We start from the raw sequence: 11,787 nt of genomic DNA, 5'->3' as shown, positions 1-11,787 counted from the left end.
TCCTAGGGCCAACACACGTGCCAAATATGACCTCATTTCTGCAAACTATGTCATGCCGAGGCCGTTTCCCACCTCATTTTCGATAAAGTCTACCAGATTTAAAATAGAGGTACTTGATCTATGGCTCATGATTTTTGGGTAAATTAAATTGTAGGTTCAAAATACGATATGGATGTCATATTTGTATTCCTCTCATTTTTCTGATCAATTTAGACATATTATTTGCCAAATTCGTATTTACTGATATTAATTATTCCATATTAAATAAAAAGACAAAAATGAAATCATTTAATTGTTTTTCAAATTCTATATTATTATTATTTATATATATTCATTGTTGTTTACTTAAGTAATTGTTTAGAATACAAAAATATAGAGATGTGGCAGCACGGTCAAAGGGTTAATATGATTGATATGGTAGTATTAACAACAAGGGCGTCATTTCTTTCATGGAAGCTCATTCGAATAGAACCAAGAAGTTAAGCGTGCTGGGGCAGGAGTAGTGTGAGGATGGGTGACCAACTGGGAAGTTTGATTACAAGTGCAATTTGACCTAATATTAGGTGTACTAAGTGTAAGTGTGATTGATATGGTAGTATTAACAACAAGGGCGCCATTTCTTTCATGGAAGCTCATTCGAATAGAACCAAGAAGTTAAGCGTGCTGGGGCAGGAGTAGTGTGAGGATGGGTGACCAACTGGGAAGTTTGACTACAAGTGCAATTTGACCTAATATTAGGTGTACTAAGTGTAAGTGTGATTGTGAAAGATTAACAAGTAAAAAAGAATAAGAAGAAAATTGGAAAAAATGCCTTCTTTGCTGTGCCGACGGCTGGCAGCCGTCGGCAGACTGGAGCTCTCCCGTAGTGGCTGTGTAGGATGAGCCTGCCTAATTTTGGGGCGCTCGTTCAGCTAGCTAAATTTGCAAATTGACTTAACCGTTTATCAACTCAGTGTATGTCCTCCCTAGAAAAAAAAAACTTCCTAAGAACTACATGAAATTGCAAGAAACATGAAATGCAAGACTGAATCATTCATTGTGCCATCTTTAATGTATTTTCATCTAGTAGCTCTAGAACAGATCTGCCTCTGGTATGTGGTGCCATCCGAACAACATCAACAGTAGGTAGGAACTCAACATGATGACGATAACCCCAGGTTGGTTAATTCAGAGGCACGTCATCAGTGTTTCAGCAGGCGTTTGAACCAGTAGGCCGACTTCTTCGGGTAGCGCTTGAGGGTATTGAAGTCGACGTACACGATGCCGAACTTGGACGTGTAACCTAAGCGCCACTCAAAGTTGTCGAGAAGAGACCATGCAAAGTAGCCAAGCACGTTGGCACCATCGTCGATGGCTCTCTTCAGCTCGCTCAGGTAACTCAGGTGGTACCCAACCCTCGTGTCATCTTGCAGGTACTCATCGCGGGTGAGGTTCCCAGGTTGATCCATTCCTGGCGACATGATAATAAGATTAGTGCTATGACTGATAAGATGATTGATAATAGGATTGCGAGTTATGAAGTTGAAAACTGGATCGAAGTACAGAGCTATATTCAGTACCGTTTTCCATTATGAGCACTGCTGGATTTCCATACTTCTGCCTGATATAATTCATACACCCATACATCCCAAACGGGGTGATGTAGAGCCAATCAGAGTTTGCCTGTAAACGATTCACGTGTCGACAAGGATTCATCATATGAATATGAACTCAACAGTGCAAACATGCAGTGGTCGAAGAAAATAAATAGAGCTGAAAATCGTTGCAGCTTAGCTTAAGATGAACTGACAAAGCATGAACTGAAAATAAATATGCAGTGGTGAACAAATATACCCTTGGTCCAATCGCTTTGCCGTTTCGCTCATCTGTGAAATTTCAGCAACAAAGGATCAACCGATAATATTTATCGCGATATATTTATTGATGTGAAACCTACAGGATAAGAAAAGAAAGAGAACTCACAGTTATAATGGACTTGCCAATCATCTGAGTAGCTAATAGGCGTCTGGTTCACCAATTTTTCCTTCGTCATGTAGATAGCTGTGTACTGATTGATCCCAATATAGTCTGATGAGCCCTTGACCAATTTAACTTGATCAGGTGTGAATCTAGGCAACCTCTCTTTCACAATATCTTGCATTGTCTGTGGGTACTGTCCATTTATTATTGGATCCATGAACCTGCATCCCGATGCAACCATTGATGATATTACCATTGATATTTTCCTTATTAAGACGCATTGTCAAAGCTCAAAGGATACTAGTATGGCTGGCCTTACCAGCCAACTTGGAAGTCCCTGGCTCTTTGAGCTGCTGCTTGGTCTTCAGTTGAGTTGGTAAGCCCCTCGTACCAACTGAAGTCCAGAACTATTCCAATCTTCCCTTTCTGAGCTGCCTACATTTTTTTTATTAAGTTGCTATTCTATCTGCACAAATCCATGGATTTAGACAAAATAAAAAAAATCATGTAGGGGGGCATTGTTCCACAACTAATGTACTCCTACTTGATTATGTAAGAGAATAATTCAAACTACACTCCTGGAGCCCGATCACATTAGTACAATTCTAATATAGTTCAAGTAAAACAAAATACCTGATACTTATTCCGGTATCTTGCAACTGCATAACCATGTGCCAAGAGAAGATTATGAGAAACAATGTAAGGTTCTGTTGCTGAGTTTCCACCAGCAGCGCATTTGGTGCACCTTTGAGGAGGTTGATACCCATTATCATAACCAGTAAGCGCAACTCTGCTTGGTTCATTGAATGTAAACCAGTTCTTTACACGATTGCCGAAGGCCATGAAGCAGAAGTCAGCGTAGTCTGCAAATAGTTCCCTAAAAGACAAATATTATGAAGATAATCAGGCATTGCTTATTGCACAACCTTTCACACCAGAGGTGTAGCATGCTGCATCTACCTGTACAGGCATATAGAGTTTGTTTGTTCATAATCTTCATCTTTCAATTTTCGAAGACCCTTAAAAATTATAATAGGGAATTCACTGTAAAAGAGTAACTAGTATTTTGTCTAAATCTTTTTATCTTGTATGCTTCTAATTCCAAACGACAAGTCTAGAATAACTCTGAATAAGGATGTAAATCAAACACATTAGTAAGTTTGACTTACCCTGTCTTAGCATTTAACCAGCCCCGGTACTTCTTCTCAAGTGCAAGAGGAAGATCATAGTGGTGAAGATTGACATAAGGAGTAATACCTGCTTAGTTATCAGGGAATTGTTCAGATATTATTGTATTCAGGTTATTCTCGATTCCCGTTGAAGTTCCAGAGAATTTGAAATAGTAGATACTTAGCTACCTTTGTGAAGAAGGTAGTCTATCAGATTGTTGTAGTACGCTACACCTTCTTCGTTAACTTTCCCTTCACCGTCTACATAAATCAAGGGAAAATTTGTGTTCAGTCACAAAAACATCAGATTGTTGGAGCAACAGCTTTGTGTTCAGTCTATCAGATTGTTGCAGCAATAGCTTTGTGTTCAGTCACAAAAACATCGTTGTTATGTACAAGCATGCTACAACTCAGTCAAATTCGTTATACCTGGGAATATTCTGGACCATGAAATTGAAAACCGGTAGGCGTCGAAATTCAGTCCTTTCATGAGATTAATATCTTCCTGTCCCAGCATAAAAAAGGAGTAAACGTGAAGCCCTGGAGTTCTTTCTGATGTAATGTAAGTTATGTGCTCTCTGTTTACTCTAGAGACAGTAGTACCTTGTAGCGGTGATATTGATCTGTTGTGATGTCTGCATTGTGATTCCCCGGAATATTTCCTGTTCATCACAAGTTCACAGCACAGAATGAGAAAAATGTCATAGTTCTGAATGAGAAAATGTTAGTTATCCTTGTCCATGCAAGCACAAAAGCAAACCACCTGGGGTGTGTGCAAACGCGTCCCAGACGCAGGGCCCGCGGCCGCCTCCCGCCGCCATGCCCTCCACCTGGTACGCCGAAGTCGCCGTCCCGAACACGAAGCCTTTGGGGAACGACGCCCGGCTCAGTCCACCCTGCAGCCAGCCGGGGCAGGGCGGCGCCTCGGAAGCACCCACGCATGCTCTGTCGCCATGGTACGCGTCCGCCAACAGGGCAAGCAGTAGCAGTACGCACCTCGCGGTCATCTAGCAGCAGCTTCAGTTTACAGTTACACCCACCGGTGCCGCAGAGAGCATGCCACTCTCTTCAAGTATATATTTGCGGGCGGGCCGCGTCCTAAGATGGCGGCGTCGAAATAATTGCCGCCGCGGTGGGCGGACATCGTCTGCTTTTGTACGTAGGAGTTTCTTGATCAGAGGCTTATCTATCGCATAAAGCAAGCATGCGTTGTGCTGGCGCTACCAGAGCTTGCAAGGTAGAGTTCTTGTTGCAAAAAGAGAACGCCACACTCGGCAAGCAACAAAATAGCAACTCCCATAACTAGGACTGATCAGAACAAAAGCTAAGAACTACTACGGCAAGCAAGAACCTCCGTTTCAAGATATAAGCCTTTTTAGAAAGTTCAATTAGCTTTTAAAAAAGGTTTGTATTCGAAACAGAGGTAGTAGAAAAGAAGAACAGAGACAAAACTAGCAGTTCCCAGCGAGAAGAAACCGCAACTGCTGCAAAAAGGAGGTGGCACTGAACACGGCACTGCTGGGATGAGAAACAATCTTCTTACAGAAAATCCCATCTGTAGTGACATTGCCTAGTGAGGACTAAGGACATGATGTCTATTGAGTAGTTGGTATCCGTCTCCGATCAAAGAAATTTTGAGTTTCCACGTCAATCATAGATTGATATGGAACAGAATGTCAGACTCAAAAATGTGGAGAAGAAAGAGATAATAACAAATTATAGTCTTCGTAACGTACCCCTTAGGGTTTCTGTCCTCCCCTTGGCGATAGCCTGGCGGTGAGTCCTCGTGGAAATCGAACTCCGATCTCTTCCCTGGTTCCGTTCCCCTACCCTCTGGCGCCCTCCTCTCGATCCTTTCCGGTCTCGCGGTCTCCCCGATCCACTTGACCGATTGGTTCCCTTGAGGCGGCGGCTTAGGGTTTTGCTTCTTCTCGCGTGTGGCGAGTGCGAAATCTGGGCAGATTCCATGGCGGCGCCGGAAGATGGCGTTGATCAGACGGCAGCAGGCCTCGCTCCGGCGACAGAGGCTTTTGATGGTGCTTCTGCCAGTACGGATAGGCGGAAAGAAGGTGCGTTAGATTCCCTGTTTGACAGACTGGATATTGCGGACGAAGAATTCGATGATTTTGTCATTGAGGATGATAGTGAGATTGCTGAGAGCGTGCGATGGCTGGCTGTGGCGCGCGTTGTGTGTCGGAAGAAATTCTCCCATGCGGCCTTCCTCCATCAGATGCAGATCGCCTGGAATCCGGCGAGACAAGTGACAATGCGGGCAGTGGGAGATAATATCTTTGTCATCCATTGTTTCTGTCTCGGCGACTAAGAGAAAGTAATGCTACGTGGACCTTGGTTGTTCAGAGATTGGTCGATTGTGCTAGCAGAGTACGATGGTCTGTCGGATCCTGCATCTGTAGCTCTAAACATCATTCCCCTTTGGCTGCATGTGCTAAAGCTTCCCTCAGCGTACAGGAAGAAACATATTGTGGAGAAGCTAGTGGGTAGAGTTGCGGGTAAAGTTAAAGAAGTAGAGATGAACCCAGCTGGGAGCTTTCAAGGCGACTTTGTTCGAGTGCGTGTCCTTCACGATGTTCGTTTGCCAGTTACCAAGTGGGTCTCGATTCATATGGCAGGGAAGAGGTACCCCTATGAAGTCAAGTATGAAAAGATTGGACAACTTTGTTTTGCATGTGGTCTTTTGGGCCACAGTTATAAGGAGTGCGGCGATGGAGTGTTTGACGAGGCCACACTGAAATTTGGTGATTTTGTGTATGTCACACCTCTGGGAAGAGGGAGGGGCTCGAGCAGCTTCAGAGGGGGTTTGCGCAGCGAGCGTGTAGGAGGTTCCTTTGGAGGTGGGCGCGGCGACACAAATCTCTCGTCTGGTCGTGGCAGGGGTGCGGAAGGTCGAGGGCGGGGCGGCGTCCCCTACTATGATTGGCTTGAACACCCTGAATGCCATGCAAATGGTTCCAACAAGGACCTTTCTGACATGGCGACCAGCCCAGTCAAGGTGAACGATCAGACAATGACAGAGGCAGATCTAAATGCAAAGAGGAGGCTTGGATTTGATGGTGCACCTACTCCCAATCCTACCTTGACAATACTGGGTCCCAACATGCTTATAGATGGAGAGAATTCAGTGGAATCAGACCCACTTGACAACCCTCCAGCAAAGGAAAATAAGAGGACCAAACTTGCAGACGGTACTTCTGTTTCTGGAGCTTCTTCTGGATCGGCGGCATCCCTCGAGGGTGACCGCCGGGCACAATGAGTATCCTAATTTGGAACTCCCGGGGGATTGGGCAAACCCGGACAGTTCGGGAGCTGGTCTGTTTAATACAGACCTATAAGCCTAGTATTGTCTTCCTCTGCGAGACAAGACAGTGCGCCGATAGAGTAAAGAACTTAAGATTCAGACTGGGGATGGATGAATGTTACTAGGTTTCGGGAGACGGGAAGGGCGGTGGTATTGCCCTTTACTGGACGCAAGGCATCACTGTTGATCTTCTGTCATACAGCCACCGCCATATCGATGTGCATATCCAAGGTGGCCCGTACGAGCAATGATGGCGCGACACCTTTGTGTATGGAGAACAGAAAGCTAGCGAACGACACCACATGTGGGCACTTTTGAGGCGCATTCGGCCTCGTTCCTCGGAACCTTGGCTAATGACAGGCGACTTCAATGAAGCAATGTGGCAGGGTGAACATTTCTCTCGTACACGGCGCTCCGAAAGGCTGATGCGGGACTTTCGGGAAGCATTATCGGATTGTGATCTCCACGATCTGGGTTTTGCTGGTACCCCATGGACGTTTGATAATCATCAACTGGGTGACAGAAATGTACGAGTGCGGCTTGACAGGGCTGTTGCTTCACCGGCGTGGAGCAACGCGTTCCCGCAGGTTCGTGTCAATCATATCCAGTCGTCACGATCAGACCACACACCTCTCCTGCTATCAGTGGAAAAAGTTTCAGAGGAAAGGCCTAGACTGCCAATTCGCTGCTATGAGGTTGCCTGGTCGAGGCGTGTAGCTGAACCGGGATGGGCCGATAACACGGCCTTGGGCCATGACGCGGATGGTCAGATCGCGCGGCCGTCGCTGGGGGCGATCAGTAGATCCCTGGGGTCCATGATGGGCTCTCTGCATGCTTGGAAGGCGAAGAGCTTTCCCTCCATTCCAAGGGAGCTCAAGAATCTTCGTGTTGAACTTGATACTCTGGCTCAGCTATCGGATGCGGACAGTGAGAAACGTAGGAAGGAGCTCCAAACTAACATGGACGAAATTCTGTACAGGGAGGAGCTCATGTGGTTACAACGTTCAAGATTAGATTGGCTTAAGGGAGGAGACAGAAACACAAAATATTTCCATTGTAGGGCCTCCCGTAGACAGCAAAAGAACAAGATCACAAAGCTAAAGAGACCTGATGGGACATTCACCAAGGATACAAAAGAGATGGAAGGTTTGGCAAATGAGTTCTTTCAGAACCTGTACACACGTGATGAGGATGTGGATCCCTCAGAGATTCTCAACCTGCTCCAAACCTGTGTCGATGAACGTATGAATGATTCTCTGATGGCTCCTTTTTCGGAAAAGGAGATTGGCGACGCCCTCTTTCAGATTGGACCACTTAAGACACCGGGGCCTGACGGCTTCCCGGCACGTTTTCTTCAACGAAATTGGGGTATGTTAAAAGAAGATGTTGTGGCAGCCGTGCAACAATTTTTTACAGATGGTGTCATGCCGACTGAAGTTAATGAAACTTGTATCGTTCTTATTCCCAAAAAGACTGATCCAGAAGAGGTGAAGGACTTCAGGCCAATCAGCCTATGCAATGTCGTTTTCAAAGTTGTTTCAAAGTGCTTAGTCAACCGCCTCCGGCCTCTTCTACAGGATATCATTGCTCCATTGTCAACACCCGGATTTTTAAGTCCAGATGCCTATTATGACATTCATCGCAATCCCAGGAATATTGTTTTTGCGAGATATAATAGATTGATATCACAGAACATCATTTATTACAACATCATAATAGTCTTACAAATAAAAGATCACATGATCCAGTCTCATTACAATAATAGTTGATCTATTGATCAAGTACAAAACACATAGCGGAAGCGAAGTAGCGTAGTAGTAGTCCATCTGTTCCACAGGAAACTGTTAACGTCAGAAGTGGTCCTAGTTGTCGTAGACGTCCTGCTGTCCTTCATCCTGGTACTGGGGCTCATCTTCATAGTCTGGCCATTTGAATAGCCAGGGACACAGCCATGAGTACTTTAAAGTACTCGCAAACTAATACTAGTGTAAGCACTAACAAGTATATCAATGGGGTTCTAAGCTCTACGTTTATTTGCATAAAGCCAGTTTTATTTCATAAGCATTTAGTAAACAAAGACTCCTCATTTGCCTAACTTAACGCAAGTGGGAACATTAGTGTCATTCCCACAACTCAGTTATGATTCAAAGTCAAAGTCACCTTTCAATTCAAGTCACAAGTCACCATTCATATTTTTAGAAAAGTTCTGATGACGGAACAGTATAGCCTTTCCAACTGTCCATGACCGCCGGACGCGGCTATTCGAATAGGTTAAACTCTGCAGAGGTTGTACACTTGTGCCACAACAATTGCAATAGTCCGTCAGGGGTAACTGGCCCTGATTTATCGCACTCAGTGCGCGAACTACCAATCATAACCTTTCATTTACATACCCTAGTATAAGCACCTCTCCCCATGAGCTTGGCCTCCCAGTGAAGACCAACAGTCAACCTGGGAACTGCACAGGGCTTGGGTCTGACATTCACCTCATTTCACGTCATTTCATTTTTGGTGGAGGTAGCCTTGGCATAACCCCGATGACGCTTGTTCAGAGGGAACCCATACTAAAATACATAAGTTTCTAGTTAAGCCTTACCCAGATTCAGGTATTGTGGGGGTACTTGTAAAATTGGAATGGTATCGCATCCGAACCCAACCACCAGTTTCGTAAAATTCACCAAGTCATTCACAAGTCATATTCACCTTCAAAAATAGAATGACTCATCATTCCAAGGTTTTCAAAGTCATTGGTTTTCACAAGTTCCCATCTAAAGTAGTCACTTTTAGTATTAGCACTAGCAACTAGTCATGAGAGGGGCTAACTAGCTTATAGCTTTCTAGGCTAAGTGTTATGCTCGTGTACTACTACATAACTAACCCAAGTGAATCATGAATCAAAAATAAACTTTGGTAAATCAAATTCAATAAAGCTTGTAAAGTAAAAAACTTGGGATAGGACCATTAAGCATAAAGTAAAAAGTGGTGATGCCTTGCTCTTGTAGAGCTTTGCACAAGGTCAACTTGCAAGAATATTAGCTTGCAACAAAATAGCTTGCATTAGTCTAGCTTGCCTTGATTGGGGTAGTGATCAAAGTTCTCTTCTTCTTCTTGGTAGAATACCTCCTCCTCTTGATAGTCTCCGGTACTAGCGTCTACAAACGAATACGAGGATACAATCACCAAACAATACTTAAGTGGACTTAACTAGTCTTAATGGCTCACACAAATGATCTTCTCCCTTGACACTTCTTGTCCTTCTCGTAATAGCATCATCTCCTTCTATCATGTGCGCGTCCAGCGCTCCCGATGGGAGTAGCCCCCGAGTCTAGGTACGGATGCTTGCAATCCGTGCGTAGACTCAAGTTGTGCCACTCGAATGTCTTCTTCTGCCGAAACTTTCCGCAGGCCTTCATAAGTCATCCGATACATTTGCATCGGGGCCTCAATTCTTCAAGTAAAGTTTTAATGCGTAAAGGATATTGAGTAGCGTGCCCATCTTTTGCTGGTTAACTGCCGCTGGCAAAACAACGCTACTCTACACAGAATCAAGTCCCCGAGCATGATCCTGGAGTGCAGAAAAATTTACCGGTGTGCGATCAACGCTCCCGATGGGAGTAGCCCCCGAGTCTAGGTACGGATGCTTTCAATCCGTGCGTAGACTCGAGCCGAATGTTCTAACCCTTTCCTTAGATATTCCTTTCACGCGTTTCTTTGCAATAAAGTCTCCGAGCCCAAATTTATCGGGTGCGCGTACAGCGCTCCCGATGGGAGTAGCCCCCGAGTCGAGGTGCGCATGCTTGTAATCCGTGCATAGACTCGAGCCAATTCATCCGACAATTTCGAATTTTCTTCGGATACTTCAAGCGGACTTTGACGTCAGTGATGACGTAATTACTGTTGTAAATATGACTGACAGGACGTGACCTGACGGGCCCATCCTACTTCTGTGCGGTTCTGTTTAAGAAATGGCCACCACTTGTGTGCAGTTACCAAGGTGACTCCTCGATTTCCGCGATCTATGATGAGAAGAAAACCCCTTAATAAATTAAGAGCAACGACACGTGCCCGCTCAATCCTCAGGTTTTCCTTTCACTTTATAATCTCTTGGGGTAAAACTCCCCTTTCCACACTTCATCCTTGCATCCTTTCTTCCTCGTTCACTCTTTTCGTTTGCGACTACCGCGCCGCCGCCGCAACTCCCAGATCTCCCTCAAATCTCACAATGGTGAAGAAGAAGAACCCCACTCTCGCCACCAGCGATGTGAGCAGTGGCACCACCATCAGAGCTCCTGCGAACACGCCGCGGAGAAGCGCGCCAGATGCTCCTCCCTTAGCTCCGGCGCCGCCAGCGCCGTCAAGCTCCACGGCTGGGCCTGTCCCTGGCGATTGGCCAGCTTCTACCACCACAAAGCGAGATGAGAAGAGGGCCCGGAGCCTCGGGATAATTTATTCTGATGAGGGGAATGTTATTCTTCCAGGTGCGATTTCACGGCCCAATCCTCCTGCCGGTTTTACTGTGATGTTCTTATCCTTCTTGTACCGAGGTCTTTCGCTCCCCGCTCACAAATTTCTTCACCACCTCCTTCGAGTGTATGAGATTCAGTTGTGGCAATTAACCCCCAACTCAATCCTTCACCTTGTCATCTTTATCACCCTTTGCGAAGCATTTTTGGGCATTGAGCCCCACTTTGGTTTGTGGAAGAAGATTTTCTTCGTGAAAAGATACAATAGAAGTGGTGGGTCCTTCGTCATTGGTGGAGTTGGTTTTGTTGCTCGTAAGGAAGTCAACTACTTCAACTTCCCGATGAAAGAATCCGTGCAAGGATGGAGGCTGAAGTGGTTTTATATTAGGGACTCATCAACAGCCGACTCCCAGCTTCCCCAATTCTCCGATGTTCTAGAAGCCAAACCCAAGAAGTCTTGGAAGAATATCCTCTCACCCGATGAGAAACCAACAGTCAACAAGTTATTTGATAGATTCCTTCGGATCAAGGAATCCGATGGTCAAACCATGATAGGTACCGAGGTAGCCGATGTGTTCTTAAAATGTTGAGTTCAGCTGATCATGTCTAGGGCCCATCCGATGTGGTTGTATTCGGGTCCCAGGGACGAGACTAGAGTAAATATTGCCGAATTATCCGAAAAAGAACTGCTTGACGAGGTCCGGCGTCTCACTCTCTTTAGCCAGGAAGATTCAATTCCATTGATATCTCCTCAACCGCCATTTGACGCTGATCATCCTCCAACCGAGGTAAATTTCCCCTTCACGCCCTTATTGGCCTGTTTGTTTTGATTACTTTAACTGCCACTATTCTCACTTGTCAACTTCGACAGATCCCTATG

General features: G+C 45.3%; 1 protein-coding gene across 2 annotated transcripts; it reads right to left on the bottom strand.

Moving 5' to 3' along the window:
* Nucleotides 1-1,125: 1,125 nt before the first annotated feature.
* LOC124700199 (beta-glucosidase 7-like) lies at nt 1,126-4,135 on the bottom strand. Of its 2 annotated transcripts, XM_047232364.1 has the most exons (11): nt 3,892-4,135; nt 3,732-3,790; nt 3,558-3,633; nt 3,318-3,389; nt 3,129-3,216; nt 2,593-2,836; nt 2,279-2,394; nt 1,963-2,180; nt 1,834-1,865; nt 1,560-1,662; nt 1,126-1,450 (listed from the first exon to the last, which is right to left on the bottom strand). In XM_047232364.1, the coding sequence occupies exons 1-11, from the start codon at nt 4,133-4,135 to the stop codon at nt 1,182-1,184; spliced, it is 1,521 nt and encodes a 506-aa protein (XP_047088320.1). In that variant the 3' UTR covers nt 1,126-1,181. The 2 variants fall into 2 exon arrangements, with proteins under 2 accessions (XP_047088320.1, XP_047088321.1); XM_047232365.1 differs by lacking the exon at nt 1,834-1,865 and having other exon boundaries at nt 1,976-2,180.
* Between the last annotated feature and the right edge of the window lie 7,652 nt (nt 4,136-11,787).

This window comes from Lolium rigidum, chromosome 3 (genome assembly GCF_022539505.1).
Source record: "Lolium rigidum isolate FL_2022 chromosome 3, APGP_CSIRO_Lrig_0.1, whole genome shotgun sequence".
Classification (NCBI taxonomy): Eukaryota; Viridiplantae; Streptophyta; class Magnoliopsida; order Poales; family Poaceae; genus Lolium; species Lolium rigidum.
Note: the sequence above shows the minus strand (reverse complement) of the source record. Positions and strands in the feature narration are given on the sequence as shown.